The sequence below is a fragment of the Genypterus blacodes genome, unplaced genomic scaffold (genome assembly GCF_046128005.1).
Source record: "Genypterus blacodes isolate CSIRO-AG114 ecotype Tasmania unplaced genomic scaffold, CSIRO-AGI_Gbla_v1 ptg000008l_1, whole genome shotgun sequence".
NCBI classification, from domain to species: domain Eukaryota; kingdom Metazoa; phylum Chordata; class Actinopteri; order Ophidiiformes; family Ophidiidae; genus Genypterus; species Genypterus blacodes.
The window spans coordinates 1,562,113-1,588,042 of NW_027466822.1; the positions used below are offsets into that span (position 1 = coordinate 1,562,113).

At 44.6% G+C, this 25,930-nt stretch overlaps 2 protein-coding genes and 9 non-coding genes across 12 annotated transcripts; 9 read left to right on the plus strand and 2 right to left on the minus strand.

The window, feature by feature from the left end:
• Positions 1 to 2,311: 2,311 nt before the first annotated feature.
• pgap1 (post-GPI attachment to proteins inositol deacylase 1) lies at positions 2,312 to 15,671 on the minus strand. 2 transcript variants are annotated; one of them, XM_076156070.1, is made up of 26 exons: positions 15,409 to 15,671; positions 12,719 to 12,872; positions 11,688 to 11,863; positions 10,800 to 10,971; positions 10,527 to 10,687; positions 10,380 to 10,432; positions 10,230 to 10,296; positions 10,000 to 10,105; positions 9,839 to 9,897; positions 9,446 to 9,529; positions 9,260 to 9,309; positions 9,077 to 9,128; positions 8,781 to 8,858; positions 8,447 to 8,522; positions 8,289 to 8,362; positions 8,149 to 8,200; positions 7,998 to 8,064; positions 7,812 to 7,917; positions 7,639 to 7,677; positions 7,281 to 7,465; positions 6,946 to 7,176; positions 6,711 to 6,846; positions 6,568 to 6,618; positions 5,964 to 6,175; positions 5,616 to 5,720; positions 2,312 to 5,400 (listed from the first exon to the last, which is right to left on the minus strand). In XM_076156070.1, the coding sequence occupies exons 1-26, from the start codon at positions 15,538 to 15,540 to the stop codon at positions 5,262 to 5,264; spliced, it is 2,817 nt and encodes a 938-aa protein (XP_076012185.1). In that variant the 5' UTR covers positions 15,541 to 15,671; the 3' UTR covers positions 2,312 to 5,261. The 2 variants fall into 2 exon arrangements, with proteins under 2 accessions (XP_076012185.1, XP_076012177.1); XM_076156062.1 differs by having other exon boundaries at positions 6,711 to 6,849.
• Positions 15,672 to 16,681: 1,010 nt separating this feature from the next.
• Positions 16,682 to 19,275, minus strand: maip1 (matrix AAA peptidase interacting protein 1). The gene is made up of 5 exons (XM_076156081.1): positions 18,848 to 19,275; positions 18,288 to 18,359; positions 17,723 to 17,849; positions 17,480 to 17,630; positions 16,682 to 17,363 (listed from the first exon to the last, which is right to left on the minus strand). Exons 1-5 carry the CDS (start codon positions 19,166 to 19,168, stop codon positions 17,285 to 17,287), a joined length of 750 nt encoding a protein of 249 aa, XP_076012196.1. The 5' UTR covers positions 19,169 to 19,275; the 3' UTR covers positions 16,682 to 17,284.
• Positions 18,520 to 18,591, plus strand: trnaq-cug (transfer RNA glutamine (anticodon CUG)). The gene has a single exon. It is a non-coding gene; the product is annotated as a tRNA-Gln (tRNA).
• A 1,359-nt stretch (positions 19,276 to 20,634) lies between the features above and the next one.
• Positions 20,635 to 20,703, plus strand: trnaq-cug (transfer RNA glutamine (anticodon CUG)). Its single transcript has one exon. It is a non-coding gene; the product is annotated as a tRNA-Gln (tRNA).
• Positions 20,704 to 21,780: 1,077 nt separating this feature from the next.
• On the plus strand, positions 21,781 to 21,852 carry trnaq-uug (transfer RNA glutamine (anticodon UUG)). The gene has a single exon. It is a non-coding gene; the product is annotated as a tRNA-Gln (tRNA).
• A 579-nt stretch (positions 21,853 to 22,431) lies between these two features.
• Positions 22,432 to 22,503, plus strand: trnaq-cug (transfer RNA glutamine (anticodon CUG)). The gene has a single exon. It is a non-coding gene; the product is annotated as a tRNA-Gln (tRNA).
• A 129-nt stretch (positions 22,504 to 22,632) lies between these two features.
• On the plus strand, positions 22,633 to 22,704 carry trnaq-cug (transfer RNA glutamine (anticodon CUG)). Its single transcript has one exon. It is a non-coding gene; the product is annotated as a tRNA-Gln (tRNA).
• Positions 22,705 to 23,599: 895 nt separating this feature from the next.
• On the plus strand, positions 23,600 to 23,671 carry trnaq-uug (transfer RNA glutamine (anticodon UUG)). The gene has a single exon. It is a non-coding gene; the product is annotated as a tRNA-Gln (tRNA).
• A 388-nt stretch (positions 23,672 to 24,059) lies between these two features.
• On the plus strand, positions 24,060 to 24,131 carry trnaq-cug (transfer RNA glutamine (anticodon CUG)). The gene has a single exon. It is a non-coding gene; the product is annotated as a tRNA-Gln (tRNA).
• A 132-nt stretch (positions 24,132 to 24,263) lies between these two features.
• On the plus strand, positions 24,264 to 24,332 carry trnaq-cug (transfer RNA glutamine (anticodon CUG)). The gene has a single exon. It is a non-coding gene; the product is annotated as a tRNA-Gln (tRNA).
• An 885-nt stretch (positions 24,333 to 25,217) lies between these two features.
• On the plus strand, positions 25,218 to 25,289 carry trnaq-uug (transfer RNA glutamine (anticodon UUG)). Its single transcript has one exon. It is a non-coding gene; the product is annotated as a tRNA-Gln (tRNA).
• Positions 25,290 to 25,930: the final 641 nt, after the last annotated feature.

Here is a 25,930-nt window from a genome sequence, read left to right on the forward strand (position 1 = left end):
GGAAGGCTGCGGCTCTGCAGAGACGCCTCCTCGGCAGCAGCGTCCAGAGGTGTGCGCACAAACTCCAGCACCTTCCTCCTCCTCCTCCTCCTCCTCCTCCCCCCTCCCCTCCTCTGCTGCTGCCTGGAGGTGATTGTTTTCAGTGATTCGATTCTTTTGAATCGGACACTCAGTCCAGATTGGCTCGTTGTTGCGTCCAGTGGCGTTAGCTACCCACGCAAATACTACTTCAGCATAACGAGAAACTTAATCCAATTTTTAAATGTTTTTTACCCATGAAATAACGGACAATTTCCTCTTTATCACAGAGAAAACTTAGATCATCCATCATCATTCTTCTTCTTCATTCTTACACGAGTTTCATCAGGTCCTTTCGAGTAAGCGAGTCATCGGAACAGTGAATGAGCCGGTGGCTTATGTTACTGTAACAGGCCCAGTTGAGTTGGACCCGCAGTTATAAACAACTAACATAACAGCCGTTTCCAGGCCTAATTTGGGGTTTGTTTGTCTCCTGGCACCAGCAGAGGCCCAAAGGCTCGTTGGCTCACCCCCAGAGATCACAGCCGAGCACCAGCACAGGGACCTCCGGTGTCTCCTGACTGCACAGATCACTGAGTTTAACCATTTGAAGGAAATAATCCACTGGGATGTCCCCAGTCGCGTTAAGGTGTACATATAAAGTTTATCTAATATTAGTAAAACCAAATTGTAAAGTGCATGTAAACATACTGAACGTGAGAGTAATTTTCAGATGTCCATAAACTCATATTAACAGTCCCAAAGGACCTACAGTAACTTGTGCATGCTTAACTACATATGGGCCCTTTAAAACAAATGGGTTCAAAAAGATCGGCTCGTCCACGGACCGAACCGCCGCTCCGGGCTAGCAGCTCGTCCTCATCGGGCCTCTGCATCGCAATGCACTGCGGTCACAGCCCGCCGTCCTCACTCCGGCACCCCGGCACATGCACGCTGCACATCTGCCCGCTGACCAGCATGCACACCGCTGCATCCGGTCCTGAGAGGGAGAGGAACGCGCAGCCTGCAGGGGAATTATGGCGCAATGTTTTTGGGCGCTGCAGAGGCTTGAGCGAGGCGCCACCGGGCCACTGAGGGGTTCGAACACACGATGGTGTCTGTGTTTAGATGACATGCAAATATGAGTGTGGGAGAATGATAGAGAGGCAGAGACTTTAGCGGGATGAGAGAGGGAGTAGAGGAGAGATGTGTGTGAGTGTGTACCGACCTGTAGGATAATCAGCCTTCAGTTACATCAGTGAAGTCACGTGTCAAACCCTAATTTGCTGCATAAATTATCCGATTTTCCACAAAGATAAGCAAGGCATAAACATTCCCAGTGAGCACTTTCTTGAGAAACATCCGTGTGATCTACCACGAGTTGATCCTGCAACACAGCTTAGCCTGAGTGGAACCGAGTCTGACGCTAGCGTCAACCCAAGACACACTCCGACTTGACAGTAGGCAGGACGGGATTCATACAGGTGTACCTAATGAAGTGCCACCGCAGAGACACACTCTGGACACACTGGGGTTTACCTGCAGTCAGTTCTGCTTTGCTCTGCTGGCGCGCTGTCGCAGATGCAGTCTACGGGAATCAACAGAGGAACAGAGGCCTCTAGTGGCCAAACAACAGAGGTGCAGCCGTACTCAAAAACTAAGAGGATATCAGAGTATAAATAAAACATAGAAATGGAGCTTGGGGGGAGATTTTAAATATTTAAGAGTTGGTAGAGATTAACTGTGGTATTAAGGCTATATATAGTAACACATAGGCGCAGTGGAAAAAAAACAGGTCTGTTTATTTACAAAAATACATTACTTAATTTTAAAGCCATTTTTGCACCCCATTAGTGTTGAAATTTGCTGCCAATTCTTCATGTTATTAATCTTGTCAACATGTGCAGCCTTATGTGAAGGTGTGCCGATTTCTATGCGTCATTTCAACTAAATCAAACCCCGGATGTTCATTAATTTGCACAGTCACTATTAAACTATTAAATCTTTAGTGTAAGTGAAAGTGTTACATTACACACCCGAAAAACCAAAGTGTAAAATTTCAACAATAACAGAAGAACACAGACCGCCAGTTGATTTTTTCCCCCTTCGATTTTATTGCAACAGTACCAAAAAATTGCACAGTTTGCCCATTTACAATAACGTCAGATAAAAATGTGAGAAATATAAAAAAAACATCAAAGCGACACCTTTTCGTCAGAACAACGCTGAAACCTGAGGATCAGAAACTCTCGTGCACACCTAGAAGAACCTCACCAGAAAAGAAGTCTCTTCAAAAGCACATTTTATTGGCCTGGTATACTGTTATCAGCAAAGATCAGGGCTAACTAGTTCTGCGCAACAAGGACCAGCTAGCAGGAGGTTATAGGTTTTTAAAGTCACTCTAGGTAGAAGTAAAATAAATGAAATATACCTGACTAGAAAGCACTTAGACAGTAGAAACACGCACTGATGTTTACTTCCATTTACAGTAACTAGATTAACTTAAATGTTACCATGTATTCTATCGCCAGGAGAAACGACAAAGATTACAAACTTATGCGGTTCTCATTCACAACATCCACATTCAGGATTATTCACCTGTTAGTTTTACAATCTTACACACCATTTCTTACTCGTGTCTTGGTATTTGCACTGCACTTAACACAATAACGCAAACCAGGCGTGCTTCAGAGAAACATCACATTGTGCTCGATTCCAGATAAATACAGGAACGTTTGACTGAGCACATTTGCAGTAACTCGATGCCTCTGCAGAAACTCTGTACTTGCATGTTCGCAGCTACAGCGGATGTTTGCTGTGATGAACCCCCCACACACACACACAATATGTGCTTTGATTCAGTTGCTGCTTTGCATTGAGAAGATGAAGCTCATATATTTAAATTGACATAACTCTAAAGGATGCATATGTGTGCGTGTGTGTGGGGTTCCTTCATGATGTAGAAAGTAATGCACATTTGAGTGGCGTATCAGAGGCCACACCCAGAACAGCAGACACACTGTGGGTTCAAATAGTGCAAACTTTACAAATTCCACAAAGTTCTGTTACGGTGAGATGTCCATAACAACATCACCAAATAATTACATGGTAGAAAAAAAAATCAAATCAAATCAAGGTGATGTGTAGTTAACAGATAAAGTAGCTTGACCTAGACGTATATATGTAGAAGTGATAAATACTGTGTAACATGTCACACATCCACGCGTGAGCCCAGTGGACGCTTAAGCAGACGTCCAACACATCAGCAGAGTGGCCGACAACAACAGTGCCAGACGCCCAAGTCCAGGGCTTGCATTCTTGAGACAAGTATTATTTGATGGCGCTTCTATTGTTGTAACGGTTACATAGCATTACTGTAACATTTGTAGTTTAATGGAGTTTATTCTCAAAGTCGGCGTGATAAAAAATGTGGTATTTAAATACTAGTTTGTTAAAACACTTCACAGCACTCGCGGAGGGGTGGGGGCACTTATCCAAACATGTTGCCAAGTATTGTATCGATCATAGGTTTCTACCCCCTGTTTTAAAATGGCCGCGTGGTCATTTGATTCCCTGCATTTTCCTTTGCCAGACTTTAAAGGTTTGGGTCTAAAACGCTCAGTTACACAAACATGACACCCGATGTTGGGACGCTTCACACAGACGGGTACAGCGTGCACAGTTTACCACTCTGCAGGCTGGGGCCAAAGTCATTCACAGCAAACACGAAGAGAAATTCACAAACAAAACAACCTTAATTAGCTTCTGTACTAGGTTAACCACACACACACACAGTAGTGAACGGCGGCAGTTGACCTTTGGACCAGGCGGCTTTGCCTCTTACATGTCAGTACCCTGCTGCTGCACTCAGCTGAATGATGTCCGTGACCGTCGACGCAGCTACTGTGGTCTGTGATTGGTCAAATGAAGCAGGATGTGTTGGATTGGATGTCGAGAGGCAGCGAGACTCCATCGGTATCAACGCGAGTTGACAAGAGTGGCCAGCCTGCATGTACCAGGAAGCAGACAACTGCTGGATATGGATGCAAGGATTCAGAGTGCCGAGCGCTTGAATACATCAGTGGAGATTTTTTAGCTTCTGAACCCCTGAGGCCCTTTAATACCTTTAAGCTTCATACAAAAGCTAATGGACGACTTTCAAGGTTTCTACTAACTACTTCAATGAAAAAAAGCTGCTGAAAAAAAACAAACCCAGCTCCACTTTTTCCTACAAACATTTCTCCTCACATTGCCAAGACTTAGAGAATCACTTTGTCAGCTCACAGAGACCAGACGGGCAAACTAGGCTGCAACCAAAGCCACAAGAGGCAACAAGGCCCAAAACAAACGACGGCATGAGAGGCAGATTAGAGAAGCCGACAACCTTGAACACGCAGCCTCAGATGGCCTCGTCCTGCATGTGCAACAACCGAATAAGTACACCGAAGTACTCCGATATCCTCTGTGATTTGTAAGTATACACATGATCAATACAACTATTGCCAATAACGCCGCGTCTACCAGAGGCTGCAGACTGGAAGGCAGAATGTATTGCTGCAGGAATTACACGTCAGAAAACAAGAAGGCACAAAAGCTGCTGAGCTGACATGAAGATGAGAAGAACTAGTTAGCACAAGAAAGAAGTACAACCAAAACAAACCCTGATAGACCAAATGACTCCTGCTTCTGACAGACAAATGTTTAGTAAAGTAAATGCAGAAAACCTGGTGTCCTATCACACGAATCCAGAGCAGGTAGTGTGTGTGATGGTGAAGTAACATGCAGCAGGTGGTGCCAGTGCAAACCTTCTTACTGCTGCGAATCAAAAAGGTTGAGGTGAACGTAACCGGGAGCACTTTGGGTTGACAGAATGCATGCGTGCTACGTCTTTGCAGTAACCTGTTTGAATCTCTGGCGTCAGAGAGCGTGATCGCTCCTTGAGGACAGAGCTATAGATATACAAAGTAAGGCAAACGTGGTTTCAGGTCAACACAGTGGAGCCGTATTCACACCGACGGTTCCACGGCCATTGCACCCTTGCGTCTGAAATCCTGGTGGAATTTGCCGTGGAATCCTTCGTGCCAACATTGAGCAGGTCGTTCCCCAAACTCTGTATGTCTATAGGCTCTGCTCCAGGCAGCTAGACGTGTCCTCCAGGGACAGAAGAACCTCCTGAAACAAGACCAGTCCAGTCCAGGTTCAGCCTGACTGTAGTGTTAGGGACTGGAACCAGTCACATGCTGTCAGAGCAGACAACACAAAGCCACGGGTGCCAGTGCTGCCAACAGGAAGTAGGTGACTCTGTAGAGGTGGAAGGGAGAGAAGATCACCATGGCAACGGTCAAGGGCAGAGGGAGGTAGGAGACGAAATGGAGGAGTTTACTGGAAAAGGGATCAGAAAACAAAAAGTTATCTGGCAGTTTGTTCCTCAATTGTGACACATTTAAGTTACGTCTTTTGAAATTGATGTCAAGCGGCTGATTTAACTTTCCGCCAATGAGAACTCTCTGTGCTGCCACCTTCCACACCTGCAGCTCATTACCGACACTCTAAACACAGATTACATCACTCTAATGCTCTAATCGTCGCCCTCTTACCTGTTTCTGAGTTTAAGAGTGTTGCAGTTAATAAGCAGCACGTAAACAGAGATTAGAGGCACAATGTGTGGCCAGCACGGGTCGGGATCCAACTGGGCGGAAAACCTGCAGACCATCAGGAGTTAAACATAACAAGTACACAGACAGACATGTTGTAATGTATGGGATGACAATGACAATAGCGTGGTGCAAAAATAGCAGGGATAATCAATCTACCACCCCGTTGGAAATGTCAAGGATGAAGTTCAAATTATAGACTGCTAAAGCGTATCGTATTATCAGCCGGTCATAAGAATAGAGCGCACATTAAAGCAAGGTCACCCTCTCCTGCGCCCGCATCATTAATACCTCAGGTTGCGGATCCAGTGGATGAGTGACGGCGCTGCGAGCATGACCGGCAGCATGAAGAGCACAGACAGGCAGAGGTGGAGCTTCAGGTCGTCCCGCACGTCCTGCAGGGCACACACTGACAGCAGGGGGGCGCCGTTGCACTCTCTGGGTTTGCTGGGAGCCTCGGCGTTCACCATGCCGTTCTCAGTGTCGGTGTACTTCTGCGGTGCCTGTGAGGACGAGGACGAGGGGACACACACACACACACACACACACACACACACACACACACACACACACACACACACACACACACACACACACACACACACACACACACACACACACACACACACACACACACACACACACACACACACACACACACACACACACACACACACACACACACACACACACACACACACACACACACACACACACACACACACACACACACACGACTTACAATCTCCCACATCTTTAAAATCACACAAAGCTCAAACTCTGGCTGGCTTTCTAACTCTGTTCAAGTTTGTTATGTTTCTGTTTTTACGAAACAAATGCACCCGCACAGTTCTGCCTATCAGGTTTCCTGTTTTGTAAACGCAGCACATCTTACCAGGTTCAGCATGTGACTCAGGGATCTCTCTGTCATCTGCAGCCTTAGTACCTTAGGTCACGACGAACGCAAACAGGAAACACAGGTTACAACAATGTATGTAAGGTGGCCATAGTTACCACTGCATCTCCAATGTGACTCACCCTATAGAGGTGCAGCGAAAAGGCTACAAAGACAGCCAAAGCCCCGCAGGATGCCCCGCCTATCACAGCCAGAGAGAGCGTAAGGAGGAGCTGGGTGCGTGGACGCAGGGTGCCACAGTGCCTGGACACCTCCGGTCTACTGAACAGAAAAGAGACTTGAGTATTTCACTGAACAATACAGGAGTGTCATTGTTCCAACAAATTATAGACTCTGCAGTCAAACGTCTAAACGTACCTGTGGAGTGGAGCTAATATTAGTGAGAGCAGCTGAATGACGAGGCGGAGCAGGGCGCTGCCCCAAAACGCCACGGCCGCCCCGAACACGTAAAGCAGCGGCGACAGGAGGCGGGGCCAGGTCTCCACCGGCACCACGCCCTGTTGAAACGACCCATCAGGGGAGGTGAGGGGGAGGCCGTCCATAGGAGGGAGGTAAAGAAACGACCAAGCCTCCTGAAACCAGTTACACCTGAAGGAGGAGGTGGAGGAGGAAGAGGAGGTCAGTAAGTTAAGATTTACTTACTTACTGATTTGACAGTGATCAGTGAGTGACGTCACACTTGTGGTGCCTACCCGAGCAGGACGTGGAGCAGATACACGGGCAGGTCCACTTTGTGCGGCTGGAGGCCTTTACCCACCACCTGGCTCATGTCTCCAGGTCGGCCCGTCCTCAGGATGGAGGACAGCTGCCCTCCACAGGCCAGGAGGAGAGTTACAGCTGTGTACACCGGCACCATGGGACCACAGAACCTCAACATCTGCACAATGAGTGTGAACACAAGACCTTTGACTTTCATATCCAGTGTCCACTACATAGATTATCAGGATGCTCTGCACATTATTCTCAGTCTTTTCTGACATTGTCACTTTTTTGGAAACCTGCAGATAGATGAGAAACAACAAGGAACAAAGTACAAAGGTTGTGTCTTACCTGTCCCAGCACCCTGTGGAATGCAGTCCTCACCGACACCTGAGGTTAAAAGAACGACAGAGTAAACATGTGAGCAACATATCTTGTCAGTTTAATTAAGATTTAATGAAGATAAAAGCATTTTGATGCAAATTGGCAAGCAGATGCAGGAGTCACGTTTTTGTCCGTAGTACCTTATACTGACAGTTGGGGGCAGTGTGGAGCTGAAGAAGGACAGCTGAGGTGTTGTCCAGGCCACGTGTGTGGAGCATCCCTGACATCTCGGTCACTGACGGCACGCTGGTGAACAGATGACATCATGTTAGGAGACACATCAGAGGCTGTGTGACAACATGTTTACCTGCTGGACACCAACTCACCTGACCGTAGTTAACGAGTCCTCCTTAAACCACGGTACCTGCATCCTGTACACGTTAGGCGTTCTATCTGCAGAGACAAACACTACAGTCAACGCTGCACCTCAGCATGTGAGAGCGCCAATGAGTCAAACCCAAAGTCACTGAAACGCACCTTTATGTACTTTGCAGAGGCTCGCAACAGTGATTCTGAAAGCCTGGTAAACCTGAGGACACAGCGGTTCTCAAAATGTAGTACAGGAACACAGAGAGAGAACACGTGTAGCGAGCACACAAAGAGAGACTGGAACATACCTGGTGAAAGTGTTGCAGCTCCACAGTGTGGAGGAGACCGGAGGAGTTCACCGTCACGTCACTGGAGCTCAAACCTGGAAAACCCAAGGTACTGAACCAACATCGCTGCTTTCACTCGGGATGTTTATGAATCCACACCAACAGTTAAGACAACTCACCGAAGGACAGGACGTGCGGCACAGGGACGGATAGTGTCTGAGATTCTTGCCTCTGCCACTCACACTCCACTGTGAACTGAGGAACAAACTCAGTGTCATTTATAACACTTTAACACAAGCGGGCATCCAAGGAACAGTTAAGTTGGTCCTCAGGTCACTTGTTAGTTAACTAATCTGGTAGATTGCTTAGTCTGTAATCAGGCTCATCTAGTCTCACTAGGTCAGGCTGTAACTGATTGATGAAAGGTACCTCGCCACTGTCACGCCTACTAAGCCAGATGATCTTCAGGTTAGGGGAAATGTGCATGTACCCAGTGTCGTTTCTTTAACATACCTGTTTGCCACTGAGGCTGGAGGCTGCAACAACCAGGTGAGTGACTGAAGACAAATCACTGAGACTCAGAATCAGGACCTTAGGAAAATGAGGGAAAGTTAAAACCTGTGCATTCAAATTTGACCCGATTTGATGTTCGAGGGCAGGAAAAAAACAAGTGTAGGAAATGTATATACATGTGATCCTGTCTGATTTTAACTCTTCATATTGTTTCCTTCACAGTACAATCAATAGCAGTTCAGCCAAACAATACTTGAACAGACTCGCTGGGTCAGTGTTGATTGTTGGTTTCTTACCTTGTATGGTGGCAGAAGCTCAGTTCCCATCGACAGATCGACAGCACGCAAGCTGGAAAATGTAAAGAACCAGAACACAACTGACACTTAAAATGTTTCATTTGATCATAATTCCTCCAGTGATGACTTGGCATCACTTTAAACAGGTTTTATAAACATTAACATGCAGATATTGACTCTTACCACGAGGAGCCATTCCTCTGTGTGCAGCCGTACACCCAGCTGCTCATCTCCTGTGGAACCACAACCTCAGATCAGGTTGATGTGACAGTGATGCACGACTCTATTGCCCTTGCACTTATCCTTTACATCATCCAGTTTAATACAATCACTTTAAATCACACACACACACACACCACACCACCTCACCAGGTTGCTGTTCCGGCAGTAGAAATGACTGTAGGCTTTCCTTCGACTCGACAAGGTGAACAGGAAGTATTTGACCTGCACCTCCTGCGGGCAGAGAACCACACGGAGCACTTATAGACGTCTCTCTTTACGTGGGTGATACACTATATTTCTCTATTAAGGCTTTGAGCTTCCAGTTAATAAGTCCAATAACAACAGACATGACTCGGAAACAGCTTAAGTGCAAAACATCTCACTGATTTCTTCAAACAAATCTGACTAATTAGGAATCTAATTAGGAAACTTTATTCTTTAAACTTTAATCTTTCATCAATGCAAGCCCAAAGTAATTATTATTCCACTACGACAGCACGTTAAAAGGTATAATGTATTAAAATGAGTTCTTTGTTGTACCTTGGGTGTGCTGTAAGACAGACGCAGTGTGTTCACTTCACTCCAGGCTTCAGGCAAATCTGAAAAAAGACATATTTCTCAGTTATCATTTCCATTCCTACTTAGACACGGGGGTTAACAAATAAATGGGTCGTTTCGGTAACTCGATGTAGGCTGCAGACCTAAGAATGTGACGGCCGTCTCAGGAGCTTCGTCCAGCATCCTGACAGGGTGTCTGATGAAGTGATGATTCAGGACAGAGATCCTCCTCCCCGTGCTCTCCGTGAACTGAGGAGATCAAAGATGGAGCTCGCTTACAGTAAATGCTAAGCACAGACATGACCCAACTCCTGTTAGTCTATAGGGACAAATAGCTGTCATTGATTTATCCAACAGCTTAGGCAGCTCTGACCTGTCTCGTCTCAGGGTCGATGAGGTCAAAAAACGCCCTGACAGTAGCAAGAACAAGCTCTTTGCACCTGGACACAAACACGTTCACACATAAGTGACAAAAAAGACTTGCAGAGAAACATCTTGGGCAAAAACGTAACGGGCGTTTTACCAAACGATGGACAGATGGTCGGTGGACACCCACGTCCGCGGAACTGCCGTTGCCTGAGCAAAAAAAGAAAGAGGGGAAACAGGACGTGAGGACGAGATCAGGGGGTAAACGCGTCTATGTTCCACGCCGATTGAAACACATACTTACCACCAGTGACAACTTGTTGGGGTCTCCTGGGGGGCAAGGCAGAGAAACAAGGCCGGAGCGGACCTGGTAGTCACGGTAACCGCCCCCGACAGACACCACCGTCACATTCCTGAGGTCAACGGCCTGGTTCACCCACTTCCGTCTCACCGCGGCATAGAAATCTACCCACAGAGCAGACGGAGCAGTTGGTGGGCGAGGGAAGGAAGGCGATGATTATGGCCAGAGGGGTCGCATGTCAACAAACCACCTGAGCACCATGCGGGTTCTCCTTACCCAGCAGGTAGGTGTCGAGGGCGAGCACCGGCGACAGGTGAGGGGACGCCTGCGTGATGATGAGGGTGACCAGACTGGGTTTAAAGCGGGGCAAGGTGAAGAGTGCCCGGGCCACCACGCCCCCCATGGAGTGACCCACCAGCACCACGCTGCCAGGGGGGCTCTCTAGGTCCTGAGGAACAAACCGGGAAAGAGGAAACACAGACAGATCAGTATTTCAAGACCATGTGGCGTTTAAAAGCTCGAGTAAATTGACTTACAATCATGCAATCTTAGTGCGTTTGTCATTTTAATCGGATAATCTTCATTAGATTAGAATCACTGAATGTCATATAGAGTGTGGATTGTTGTTACTTGTGGCCTCTCTTCCACTTGCCATTATGTTTTCCCTAAATAACAGATCTTGACAAATCTGCTTTCTGTTGGGCCTCGCCTGCAAAGCAATGTGACATGGTAACGTGCTACAGGACAATAACTCCTGCAGCAATTACATTTTCTCTATATCTATCTGTTTCCTTGAGATCAAAAGAAAATCACGCCTTCATCTAGAGAAAATGAAATGATCTTATGTCTGGAAAGCAATAAAATAATGACACCACACGTCAACGCTTGGCTTCCATACTTTGGCTATCGAAGGGTCGATTGCGAAAACTCAAAAACACTTTTTGTAGTTACTTCTGTGGTTGAGCACGTTGTGATCGAGTCGTAGATGTGAAATGTGCCAGCAGATGCTTGAAATGTAAACGTAGAAGGTGATGGAATGCCATGTGTTTCGTTAGGGTAGGAAACATATCCCTCCTCCAATGAAATGCATCGCCTCCAGTAACATCTGTCATACATAGTAACCCCCCCCCCCGCTGATGAGTGGACGACATGCGAGCCCCTGACCTTGTATAGTCGCAGGATGGCCTTAATGCTCTCGTGCAGGAAGTGCGTCTGCCGGAGCAAACTGCCGCCGTACAGAGCCACCAACTCCTCGTTGAAGTCCACGGTGAACACGTTGAAGTGGATTCCTGCCTCCACGTTCTCCGCTTTCCTCAGGGCCACAGAACCCAGCGAGCGAGCTTCAGAGAGGGAAAGAGAGAGAGAGAGAGAGGGAGAGAGAAGGATCAGACGTCATGAGTTATGCTGAGAATGATGAGGTTCTGTGTGTTTTAGGTGTGAAAACATGAGTCAGATTCAAATCACACTGGTGAACGAATTACAGCCCGATACTCACTACTGCTACACACACTGAGGAAGGAATAAAATGTTCTCTCAAAATGAATTTGAAATGATATTTCAAAATAGATTATTTTAATGCAACATCCAAAAACAAAGATTAAGTAATTTTTCATTGTCTTTCTTAGAACTGTAGAGAATAAAAATGGAAGAAAACTAAAACTAAATGTATTTCTGTTATTAGGGTTAAACCACCATCTGATCAGCTGTGACGCTGCCGTGAAACACACCACCTACCCTGACCCCTGAACTGACCCAGCACCACACAAGTTCAGCAGCTCACAAAATAGAATATTTCACTTCACATGTAAGCACAGAGCACGATCATCACAATTACAATCACACATACACGCACAATAGAACAGAGTGTGGCTGCAGGATAAAACAGTGGGCGTTCTCCTCCCACACACAACTGACAAGAGAACTGAACAAGAACAACAGACCTGCTCCATTTCCTGATTTAATATTTCCTGATTAGAAAACTCGATAACTGAGGCCTGGAGGAGTGTCCACTGGCTTTGATTGAGGAGCTTTGTGCACACACTTGTCAAGGACGATGCAATTTGCTCGCCGGTCAGGTAAGAGAACAATCAAGGCAGAGACGAGGGATCACTAGCTTTTATGTCCTCGTGCAACCTCATCGCCTGACCTCAACCTGCTGAAACGCCTGCTCCACTGCCGTCACCAGATGTTCTTACCTTGTTTGTAACTGCCCGCGTTTCCAGGCAAGAACAGCACCGGGGCGCCGGTGAGTTTCAGTGAGCGGGTCTCCTGTGCGTACAGCCCCTCACCGTACAGGTACAGGCCGTACGCCGGGTACAGCCGGGCCACGCGGCGAGGCAGCGCCACCCGCTGAGAAACAGAGAAGAAGGTGCAGTCAGTCCATGAACTTTGACCTACACTTGTATTCACTATTAAATATGTGCTATTTCATCTGACACACACACACACACACACACACACACACACACACACACACACACACACACACACACACACACACACACACACACACACACACACACACACACACACACACACACACACACACACACACACACACACACACACACACACACACACACACACACACACACACACACACACACACACACACACACACACACACAGATCTTGGCCTATATCTGTTTATCTACAAACAGAAGGGATGAGTGTGTGCTTAGGCGAATATAGCACCCACTCGGCTGTGATGTGTGGTGTGTGTGTGTGTGTGTGTTGAGAAAAAAAGTTGGCATGTTACGGGAATGAAGTTGAAATATTTGGAGAAAACTTGTATATTTTTATTGAAGCAAGCATTTGACATGACGCATAGTTATAGGGCATTTTGAAGATCGTCGAGGAAATGAGGTTGAAATATTTGGAGAAAACTTGAAATGTTGGGAGAATAATCAGCCTGTGTATTAAAATGAGGGATGTGGAGGCTCTGGTAAAGTTATACTTTGTGTGACTGTGGTGTTGGGTGCGGATTCTGGGTGGGATGTCCTCTGTTTTGTTTTTTTCTGTTTCTCTCTTCTCTTTTTCTCTCTATCACAACCTATGACGCGATTTGTACTAGCCTACAATGCTGTTTGACATCATCCTGTAAAAATTGTATTTACCCTATGACACCGTTGCATTTCTCCGATCCTTATCCTATCAGTGTGTACAGTGGATGAGCACATTGCGGACTGCCTGCAGCTGTGCTCCACTTCTGGACAGACGAACACATTAGTGAACATAAAGAGCAAAGCATAATGTGTGTGTGGGGCTTAGAATGCGTTGGGAACATCTTAGCTCGCCTCCTACTGCCCTCACTTGGCTTGGTGTACGTGTGTGTGTCAAACAGCTGAGAGGATTACAGGACAGGCATTTGAGAAATGGTGTTATAACATTATGACCTGTGTTTGTATGGGGTTATTTTTATCTGAATCCTTAATGCACATGTACACCTCCAGCCATGACAGGTGCCGGAGGTGAAAGCAGGACCCCGGTGTCCTGGATCAACGAGTCAAGCCTCAATGTTAACAGGTGGCTTCACCCTCGGTGCACTGAAGCCGGTTTTAGTGATGACAGATGAGATTGTGCAGTTGTTCACATAAATGTCGTCCGTCTTCATTATTGCCTCCGTCAACAAGGTGATTGTCAGTGTGTGTTTGCAGGTTGGACATGATCTAGGGAAGAAATGTTGGTGTCTGTGGGCCTGATGGTGGCGTTGCGATTGTCACTTTCATGTTTTGATATACAACCTTTAAACCAATTATTTCCTCCCTGGATTTCTTGGGTCTCATTTACATCCCATTGTTACATACTAAATGTTTCCAAAACTGCATCTGTTCCCACAATTTTGGATCAATTGTAACCAAATTTCACAAGTACAATATTTGGACAGAGCTGGACAAAATCTGTATTTCTGATTTTTGATTTTCAACTCCGTTTTGCTACAATTGGCTGTTAAATGTAAGTGGGCGTGGCTCATTCTTGAAAAAATACTGTATCTCAAGAATTAATCAGCTTATTGGAACCAAGCTTGGTAAACATGTTTGCTCACTACTTATGTAAAAAAGAAACATCAATCCACCCGATGGTGGCGCTATAACTTGTTTTTGTGAATAACTTTGGAACAGAACATGAAATATTCAAAGATTTGTCAATAACCTGTAAGATTTCATCATTGAGAAAGAGTCAAACCTTGAGGACTACTTGGCATTGGCAGAGGTATTAACTCCAACAAAATGAATATTGGGAGATTTATTCTATAGGGACGTTTATATAATATTTAGCTGATTGGTGTTTTTCCATGGTGACCATGACAAAATGGAACACAATAAAGGACAGAAAGGCGTTGACATGGATATCAAAATCATTTCTGTCTGTATCAAATTACTTTTAGCCTTTGTAGAAACATTAACCTGGTCAATCGTTCCTGCAGCAATCACATTTCACAGACTCATTACAAAATAAAGGACAACACACCAACTTAGATAGACGAATATACGAATCAACATTGGTGTATTTTATTCCCAAAATAAAATGTACAGTAAATACGTTCTAAATGTAAAATTGAGCCACGTTAAAAAAAATAAATAAATAAAAAAACATTACAGGCAGTCAGCGATTCAAGACTTAAGTCACGAGATAACCTGGCATCTAATTAACCTGTAGCACCTGCTCTGTGTAAGCAGAGATCAGGAAATAGCCGAAAACGACGTTTGACAGGCATTATTTAATGACGCTCCTTCAGGCTGGAAACATGGTTTTGTTTCCGTGTAGCGAGGTGTGTTTGGTAGCGTCGCCCCCGTTACAAACACAGGCACACGCACGGGGCGCCACGTTGTACTTAACGACTATTTTAAGCTGTTATTAATGGCGATAATTAGCCTGTACTCACCCGGTACTCTGGGTATTCAAACATATAGGTCATGCTGCATCTGTTCTCCTCGAAGCCTGTCAGCAACTCTCGCAGGCCAACCGCCAGAAGCCCCAGAGTAACTCCGTAAAAGGCCACATAGGCGAGTTTCATGGTGAAATTTTCACTTTGGCTTTTGATGTTTTTTTACAGGTGTTTGATCTCCATGTTTCAATCCATGTCGAGCTAGAAAGCGGAGGCTGTCACAGAAACTGGACCAACCTCATCGACACGGACCACCTACTATACAAATGTTAGTGAGTGGCAGCTGGGTCTGGCCAATGGGAGGGCGACTCTTACGGAAACGGACCAATCGGACAGCAAAAGACTGAGTGACGTCACCATGTCGACATCTCTTCTGCTGTTAGTTCTAATATTTCTGTTTAATTAAACAGCGCACATACGGTACATTTACTTTAAACAGATACACGTACGCACGTGCAGTTTACACTGTTGTGACAATTTGTTGTTCCTTTTCATTAATACTGTTAACCCTGATTTCCACTTTGTTACCAATTCTGTGAGAAATCAGGCATATATTTAAGCCGGATGAAGGGCTGCCAAAGCCCCGAATTGTTCTCAGATGTATCAAAAATGAACCAAGTGAACTTTATTTTGTTTTCTTTTACTTATTTGTTGAATAGACATATGGTTTGTATGTGTCCCTGTTAAATGAAGTTATTCAACTTCATTATCTTTCGACAGCTGCTAAACTGTCTGATTGAGACCCATTATTTTGTTCTGTAATGTTCTTTTATTTAAAAATTAATTTATAATTATCATTTTTTGGAAAAAAAAAGAAAAAAAGAAAAGATTCTGATCAGAAACACAGCTGCACCGAGGTGGTTGGGGCAGCTAATCAGAATGCTACCTATAATGTATATCCCAACTGGCCAACCTGCTGTGAATGCTGTGGAATCCCCTGAGAAGACCTGCAGAGCGTAGCCAAGGATAGAGAGAGACCTGAGCTACTGGGTTCAACTCACTGCCCCTGTGACAGACCCAGATAAAGTGGGAAATGGTTGAAAGGACTTCTATCCCTTTGTAATTAAATTTTAATGCAGCGATGCGTCTTGTTCTAATGTCAATTGCACAATTTGGTTGTTCAACAGAAGGCCAGAACAAAATAATTGAATGTGCACAATTATCTGTATAATCACCATGGTCCATGTACATATTGGAGCTAACAAAATATAATAAAAACATTTCTACATAAAAATAGAAATGGAAATAATGCTGCAGGAAACTTATGAAGACTTGTTTCACTGTAAAATCTTTAATAAGAGATCACAGGTCTGCTGCAGATAGGTATGGGTGATCAGAGACAGCTTTTTATGTTTGAACGTTAAATTGTGAAAACACTTATGTATACACCAAAGCAGCAGAATGAAAACCAACAGGAAAATCTGATCACAATCAGATGCGGGTCAAATCCTGTAAACTCACATATACAGGGCAAATTCTGATCATTGGTTGTTGGCTCATTAGAGAAAGGGAGGAAAAACAATCAGCAACACTCATGTTGCACAGTTATGGGGACTCGTTCATGAAGCTGTAAGTGGCTTCTACGCCAACTGCTGTGTAGAGGTGTGGACCCTCTGTCGTCATCATCATCATCATTATAAATGAGGGCCCTGAGCAGCTACATGCCTTTACTACAGTGAGCAATGCATGAATCCAGCCTGGCCTGGTGCTGGCCTGGTGCTTTCCTTGGACTTCCCGGTCAGAAGGTGACAGCTGTTCTCCATCTGTGATGTATCTCAAGGTGTTTTTCCTCCATTTAATATGAGCAAATACTGAGCAACATTACAAGTCTTTGATCAAATTCTTGGATTTCACCTTAAAATAAATACAGTCATTAATCCAAAAGTTTAGAGTGCTCTATCCTCATAATGGTCCAATCTGGCGGTACTCCTTCGGTAAATTCCCTCTGAAATCTGTTGGGAAACCAAAACAAGAAGAGCTCAGTTTACTCATTTATGTGCATTTATATTCTCTCCTAAGATGAAAAAATAAAAGCTTTTGTTTATCCTTCCATGATAAATATACTCACTCATAATTAGCTGTTAGCAGTCTCTTCATTTCCGAGCCTTCCTGTCCACCGATGGCCACCTGGACGCTGGGAACTCCCTCCACGGCGTCTTCAGGAAGACGTGCGCTCGTCAGATACCAGAAACACATCAAAATGCTCACAAACTTCCTCCCTGAACAAAACAACAACATTCACAACGCAACAGTTGAACATAAACTGAATAGTAGCACCACAGTCTTCCAAATGAGTCCACCTCATTCGTACCATTATCATCAAAGTAAATTCCCACGTCTCCTGGAGTTGTGTACATGATCTCATCATGATCTGCAGAGAGAGCCTTCTTGTAACTTGATTGCATCAGATTACACTTTTCCTCCAGCTTCCCGATGAGCTGTAAGGACGACAGAACGGTGTGTAACATATCTCCAGCAAAGAGAGGTGGGTGTCAGAAAAAAATAAGTGGATGCTTTAGAACGAGACCAGGCACCTCAACACCCAAAAACTGCTGAAGCATTTACACCATCAATCCAAAATGAACAATCTAGTTTCTATTTAGATAATTGATTAAGCTTCTGCTTGATTTTCACTGTGTAATCCTCAGTGACATGTTACAGTTCAAATTATTAATTCATGAGCTGAAGAAAATAAACAACCTGGTAAAGCTGCCTTGATTTCATTTGGTTCCATTGCCTTACGCAGTAACCATCACAGGGTATATCAGGGACCATAGACCATAAAACAGTATGTATTTACGTACATGTACGTATATGTGGTGTCACTGTCTGGGTGAATGCATGAACAGAATGGGTCATTACATTTCCATACTCACGTCATTTGCCACGAGGCCCTCAAGGGCCTGAAACTGACACTGTGACAGCAGTCTGGAAACATGGCAGAAAGCCTGCAGGAGGGAATCAACAGCTTATTATAGTTAGGGTTTCATTCCGTTTAAGTGTCCTTCCAAACTAACGACTGTGGATTGCCGTTTGAATGTGATAAAGCGATTCCAGCAGCAATATTGTATCAAGCGTTTATTTGGTCCAGCACATGGGAGACGTTGTGGTTCCATGGTGTAATGGTCAGCACTCTGGACTCTGAATCCAGCGATCCGAGTTCAAATCTCGGTGGAACCTGCATTTTCACGCTGACACCTATACGCACCACCACAGCATCATACGTCGCTGCGCGGTTTGCACTGCAGAATAAACACTAACTTTGAAAAGTTTGTGTTAGAATTCACAACAACACTTCCAACGAGTCTCGGCTACACACCCGCCATCACAACCCCACGAGAAGGCTGACAAACTGAGTTGTTGTTCAGTAAAACAAACATCTCTCTATTACGATGCAACCAAATCACTGAGGGCAGCAAATCTTCTTTTCTCTGACCTGTGTCGCTCCCTCTGTGAACTCCTCAATGTTGAACTCTTTGTCAAAGTAGGATCTGATCAGAAAAAAGTAGACCCGAAAACGGAACCAGGTGAAAATGTTCGGGACACCGACAACGAACACCTTCTTGTTTTGTTTTTGTCCGCCGCCGTCAGAGCTGTACGGGCGAAACGCTGCTCCAACATCTGCAAGCAACGAGGGTGGCGGCCGCGTCTTTGCGGACAGATTCAGGGCGATGTTTCCGGGAATTAAAAGCCACTGACGGCTGAATACAAGTTGAAACCTACGACTGTTACATCTCGTTAACCAGGGGAGCGCCATCTTTAACTTCTGAAACCTTAAAGTGTCCGTCTAGCTGGATCTTCCGGTAAGGAACAAGCAGACGAACATTAAATAAACATGTATATACACCCTTAAACACTATAATTGTGGATTTAGTTATTATTCGTCTGATACGTATATAGCCATTGTAATGAACGCTTGTTTTAAATTCGTCCCCCATGTTTCTCATTGGTCTGCATATGCGGGGAAGGTAAACAACGCGACACCCACTGACGCTGCCTGCATTCACGGATGCCTATGTTAACTGGTGACTTAAGACTGAATTACGTCGCTATTTGCCTAATTTCTGATTCTGAAAACGTACAACGTTAGTAATTACAAACCTTAGGTCTGTGTTCAAAAGAGCACATTAGATTAATTTAACTAATTTGAAAAAATGACATTCATATACTTTTAAGAGGTTTTTGATTTAAAGTTAAAAAAAGATTATTTTACATTATAAATAATAATAATTTTAGAACAAGTAAAAAAAACCTCAAAGTTTCGTAACAACATAAAGACAAGTTTATGTTTCAGGTTACATCTGAGTTCCAGTCACTGTGAGACCTTTCCTATCAAAACATGTTTGTATTTGTAATAAAATTTACTTATTTACATTTTAAGCGGATGACACCCTACTTTCCTAGTTCCTAGAGTTCAAATATCGGTGGGACCTGTCCTATTTAGTCAGGTTTGTATTTGTCGAAATGTACTTGTTTACATTTTATGCCGATGACACACTACACTACCCTACTAAGCTAGCAACCGGTGTGTCATACTACGTGGTTGCGAGCATGTGGAATGTGGTGCCATGGTGTAATGGTTAGCACTCTGGACTCTGAATCCTGGATCCGAGTTCAAATCTCAGTGGAACCGTTCGCATTGCCTCACTGTTATCTATGTAATCAACTCAATCAATTATCAAAATCCCGCCTGGTAACATTATCACAATTTACAATGATGACAACCAAATACCAAAAGATCTTGATCACAGCACTGTAAAGATCCGCAAATATGTCAATATAGTAGCGATCTCCCGGGGCCTGTATGTGGTTCCAAACAGTATACATTGTGGCTCCATGGTGTAATGGTTAGCACTCTGAATCCAGCGATCAGGGGTTCAGGTCTCAGTGGAATCCTATTAAGTCAGGGTTGTTTTTGTAGAAATGTACTTGTTTACATTTTATGCCGATGACACCCTACACTACGCTACTTAGCTAGCAACCGGTGTGTCATACTATGTGGTTGCAAGCATGTGGAATGTGGTGCCATGGTGTAATGGTAAGCTTTGGACTCTGAATCCAGCGATCAGAGTTCAAATCTCAGTGGGACCTGTCCTATTCAGTCAGGTTTGTATTTGTGGAAATGTACTTGTTCACATTTTATGCCGATGACACCCTAGACTACCCTACTTAGCTAGCAACCGGTGTGTCATTCTATGTGGTTGCAAGCATGTGGAATATTGTGCCATGGTGTAATGGTTAGCACTCTGGACTCTGAATCCAGCGATCCGAGTTCAAATCTCGGTGGGACCTGTCCTATTCAGTCAGGTTTGTATTTGTCGAAATGTACTTGTTTACATTTTATGCCGATGACACACTACACTACCCTACTTAGCTAGCAACCGGTGTGTCATTCTACGTGGTTGCGAGGATGTGGGTGTGGTGCCATGGTGTAATGGTTAGCACTCTGGACTCTGAATCCAGCGATCCCAGTTCAAATCTCGGTGGGACCTCTTCATGTAAACAGGAGTGGCAGATGCCTTATGCCATTAGGAATCTCAATCTCTTCTTTCGTACCAAGACCAAAGACACAGAGCACAAACACCTGAAGAACTTACTTAAAGTTCGTGGATACCCTAACTGGTCCTTTGTCATAAGAACACCAGCACTGTGAGTGATGTAAAGAAGAAGAAACAACCCCCAAAAAATTGTCATTCCATATGCTTGAGGAGTATCTGACAAGTCAGAAGGATTTTCAACCAACACCATATGCCTGTAGCTTTCAAACCCAGCAACACGCGGAGAGAGAAACTAGTCCAGCCAATAGATCCCACAAGAAGAGCAACCTGGTCTATCCAGTCCAAAGTAGTGAGGAATGCACAGACCTGTACAGCGGGGAAACCAAAACACTCCTGGCTTAAACAAATGCATCATTCAACACAGGAGGGCCAGCTCTTCAGGGCAAGACTCAGCAGTTCACCTATACTTGAGGGACAAGTGACACTCTTTTGAGGACAACAATGTGCACATCTTGGACAGGCAAGACAGATGGTTTAAAAGACGAGTGAAAGACGTAAAGCTAGAGAAACCATATTTGAACTGAGGAGGAGGTCTATGACAACAGTAAACACAAACATACAGTGCTGTTCTTCCATCCCTCCCCAGGAGACTTAACAATCATTCAGCCTCTAATGAACATTGTTACAGCAGAAAAAAGAACCACAGTGACTGTCATCTTCATCCAGACCTGGCTACAGGGGACTCTAATCACTCTAATCATGATCATTTCAACAACCAGGAGGACTAATCAGGAGTAACAACGATCCTGATTATGACTACTATGGTAGCCACTGGTGTGTGGTTGTATGAGGCTCCACACTTGTGGTACGTGGTTCCATGGTGTAATGGTCAGCACTCTGGACTTTGAATCCAGTGATCCGAGTTCAAATCTCGGTGGAACTGTTCTCATTGCCTCACTGTTATCTATGTAATCAACTCAATCAATTATCACAATTCTGCCTGGTAACATTATTACAATGATGACAACCAAATACCAAAAGATCTTGATCACAGCCCTGTAAAGATCTGCAAATATGTCAATATAGTAGCAATCTCCCAGGGCCTGTATGTGGTTCCAAACAGTATACATTGTGGCTCCATGGTGTAATGGTTAGCACTCTGAATCCAGCGATCAGGGGTTCAGGTCTCGGTGGAATCCTATTAAGTCAGGGTTGATTTGTAGAAATGTACTTGTTTACATTTTATGCCGATGACACCCTACACTACCCTACTTAGCTAGCAACCGGTGTGTCATACTATGTGGTTGCAAGCATGTGGAATGTGGTGCCATGGTGTAATGGTTAGCTTTGGACTCTGAATCCAGCGATCAGAGTTCAAATCTCAGTGGGACCTGTCCTATTCAGTCAGGTTTGTATTTGTCGAAATGTACTTGTTCACATTTTATGCCGATGACACCCTAGACTACCCTACTTAGCTAGCAACCGGTGTATCATACTATGTGGTTGCAAGCATGTGGAATGTGGTGCCATGGTGTAATGGTTAGCACTCTGGACTCTGAATCCAGCGATCCGTGTTCAAATCTCGGTGGGACCTGTCCTCTTTAGTCAGGGTTGTATTTGTCGAAATGTACTTGTTTACATTTTATGCCGATGACACACTACACTACCCTACTTAGCTAGCAACCGGTGTGTCATTCTACGTGGTTGCGAGCATGTGGAATGTGGTGCCATGGTGTAATGGTTAGCACTCTGGACTCTGAATCCAGCGATCCGTGTTCAAATCTCGGTGGGACCTCTTCATGTAAACAAGAGTGAGGCTGTGGCAGATGCCTTATGCCATTAGGAATCTCAATCTCTTCTTTCGTACCAAGACCAAAGACACAGAGCACAAACACCTGAAGAACTTACTTAAAGTTCGTGGATACCCTAACTGCTCCTTTGTCAAAAGAACCAATAAGAACACCAGCACTGTGAGTGATGTAAAGAAGAAGAAACAACCCCCAAAAAATTGTCATTCCATATGCTTGAGGAGTATCTGAGAAGTCAGAAGGATTTTCAACCAACACCATATGCCTGTAGCTTTCAAACCCAGCAACACGCGGAGAGAGAAACTGGTCCAGCCAATAGATCCCACAAGAAGAGCAACCTGGTCTATCCAGTCCAAAGTAGTGAGGAATGCACAGACCTGAACAGCGGGGAAACCAAAACACTCCACACTTAAACAAATGCATGATTCAACACAGGAGGGCCAGCTCTTCAGGGCAAGACTCAGCAGTTCACCTATACTTGAGGGACAAGTGACACTCTTTTGAGGACAACAATGTGCACATCTTGGACAGGGAAGACAGATGGTTTAAAAGACGAGTGAAAGACGTAAAGCTAGAGAAACCATATTTGAACTGAGGAGGAGGTCTACCACACCACTTAACACAAACATACAGTGCTGTTCTTCCATCCCTCCCCAGGAGACTTAACAATCATTCAGCCTCTAATGAACATTGTTACAGCAGAAAAAAGAACCACAGTGACTGTCATCTTCATCCAGACCTGGCTACAGGGGACTCTAATCACTCTAATCATGATCATTTCAACAACCAGGAGGACTAATCAGGAGTAACAACAATCCTGATTATGACTACTATGGTAGCCACTGGTGTGTGGTTGTATGAGGCTCCACACTTGTGTTACGTGGTTCCATGGTGTAATGGTCAGCACTCTGGACTTTGAATCCAGTGATCCGAGTTCAAATCTCGGTGGAACTGTTCTCATTGCCTCACTGTTATCTATGTAATAAACTCAATCAATTATCACCATCCTGCCTGGTAACATTATCACAATTTACAATGATGACAACCAAATACCAAAAGATCTTGATCACAGCACTGTAAAGATCCGCAAATATGTCAATATAGTAGCGATCTCCCAGGGCCTGTATGTGGTTCCAAACAGTATACATTGTGGCTCCATGGTGTAATGGTTAGCACTCTGAATCCAGCCATCAGGGGTTCAGGTCTCGGTGGAATCCTATTAAGTCAGGGTTGTATTTGTCGAAATGTACTTGTTCACATTTTATGCCGATGACACCCTACACTACCCTACTAAGCTAGCAACCGGTGTGTCATACTATGTGGTTGCAAGCATGTGGAATGTGGTGCCATGGTGTAATGGTTAGCACTCTGGACTCTGAATCCAGCGATCTGAGTTCAAATCTCAGTGGGACCTGTCCTATTTAGTCAGGGTTGTATTCGTCGAAATGTACTTGTTTACATTTTATGCCGATGACACACTACACTACCCTACTCAGCTAGCAACCGGTGTGTCATTCTATGTGGTTGCAAGCATGTGGAATATTGTGCCATGGTGTAATGGTTAGCACTCTGGACTCTGAATCCAGTGATCCGAGTTCAAATCTCGGTGGGACCTCTTCATGTAAACAAGAGTGAGGCTGTGGCAGATCCCTTATGCCATTAGGAATCTCAATCTCTTCTTTCGTACCAAGACCAAAGACACAGAGCACAAACACCTGAAGAACTTACTTAAAGTCCGTGGATACCCTAACTGGTCCTTTGTCATAAGAACACCAGCACTGTGAGTGATGTAAAGAAGAAGAAACAACCCCCAAAAAATTGTCATTCCATATGCTTGAGGAGTATCTGAGAAGTCAGAAGGATTTTCAACCAACACCATATGCCTGTAGCTTTCAAACCCAGCAACACGCGGAGAGAGAAACTGGTCCAGCCAATAGATCCCACAAGAAGAGCAACCTGGTCTATCCAGTCCAAAGTAGTGAGGAATGCACAGACCTGAACAGCGGGGAAACCAAAACACTCCACGCTTAAACAAATGCATGATTCAACACAGGAGGGCCTGCTCTTCAGGGCAAGACTCAGCAGGTCACCTATACTTGAGGGACAAGTGACACTCTTTTGAGGACAACAATGTGCACATCTTGGACAGGCAAGACAGATGGTTTAAAAGACGAGTGAAAGACGTAAAGCTAGAGAAACCATATTTGAACTGAGGAGGAGGTCTATGACAACAGTAAACACAAACATACAGTGCTGTTCTTCCATCCCTCCCCAGGAGACTTAACAATCATTCAGCCTCTAATGAACATTGTTACAGCAGAAAAAAGAACCACAGTGACTGTCATCTTCATCCAGACCTGGCTACAGGGGACTCTAATCACTCTAATCATGATCATTTCAACAACCAGGAGGACTTATCAGTAGTAACAACGATCCTGATTATGACTACTATGGTAGCCACTGGTGTGTGGTTGTATGAGGCTCCACACTTGTGGTACGTGGTTCCATGGTGTAATGGTCAGCACTCTGGACTTTGAATCCAGTGATCTGAGTTCAAATCTCGGTGGAACTGTTCTCATTGCCTCACTGTTATCTATGTAATCAACTCAATCAATTATCACAATCCTGCCTGGTAACAATATCACAATTTACAATGATGACAACCAAATACCAAAAGATCTTGATCACAGCACTGTAAAGATCCGCAAATATGTCAATATAGTAGCGATCTCCCAGGGCCTGTATGTGGTTCCAAACAGTATACATTGTGGCTCCATGGTGTAATGGTTAGCACTCTGAATCCAGCGATCAGGGGTTCAGGTCTCGGTGGAATCCTATTAAGTCAGGGTTGTATTTGTAGAAATGTACTTGTTTACATTTTATGCCGATGACACCCTACACTACCCTACTTAGCTAGCAACCGCTGTGTCATACTATGTGGTTGCAAGCATGTGGAATGTGGTGCCATGGTGTAATGGTTAGCTTTGGACTCTGAATCCAGCGATCAGAGTTCAAATCTCAGTGGGACCTGTCCTATTCAGTCAGGTTTGTATTTGTCGAAATGTACTTGTTCACATTTTATGCCGATGACACCCTAGACTACCCTACTTAGCTAGCAACCGGTGTGTCATTCTATGTGGTTGCAAGCATGTGGAATGTGGTGCCATGGTGTTATGGTTAGCTTTGGACTCTGAATCCAGCGATCCGAGTTCA

What these genes read in the sequence shown, in the direction of transcription:
- maip1 (XM_076156081.1), bottom strand. Translation starts at nt 19,168, where the DNA reads ATGGCGCTCCCCTGGTTAACGAGATGTAACAGTCGTAGGTTTCAACTT. An exon ending in TCACAGAGGGAGCGACACAG is followed by an intron (nt 18,360 to 18,847) that starts GTCAGAGAAAAG and finishes TCCCTCCTGCAG; the next exon opens with GCTTTCTGCCATGTTTCCAG. An exon ending in CTGCTAACAGCTAATTATGA is followed by an intron (nt 17,364 to 17,479) that starts GTGAGTATATTT and finishes GTTTCCCAACAG; the next exon opens with ATTTCAGAGGGAATTTACCG.
- pgap1 (XM_076156062.1), bottom strand. Translation starts at nt 15,540, where the DNA reads ATGAAACTCGCCTATGTGGCCTTTTACGGAGTTACTCTGGGGCTTCTG. An exon ending in CCCCCAACTGTCAGTATAAG is followed by an intron (nt 7,678 to 7,811) that starts GTACTACGGACA and finishes TTTTAACCTCAG; the next exon opens with GTGTCGGTGAGGACTGCATT. An exon ending in CACTGGATCCGCAACCTGAG is followed by an intron (nt 5,721 to 5,963) that starts GTATTAATGATG and finishes GATGGTCTGCAG; the next exon opens with GTTTTCCGCCCAGTTGGATC.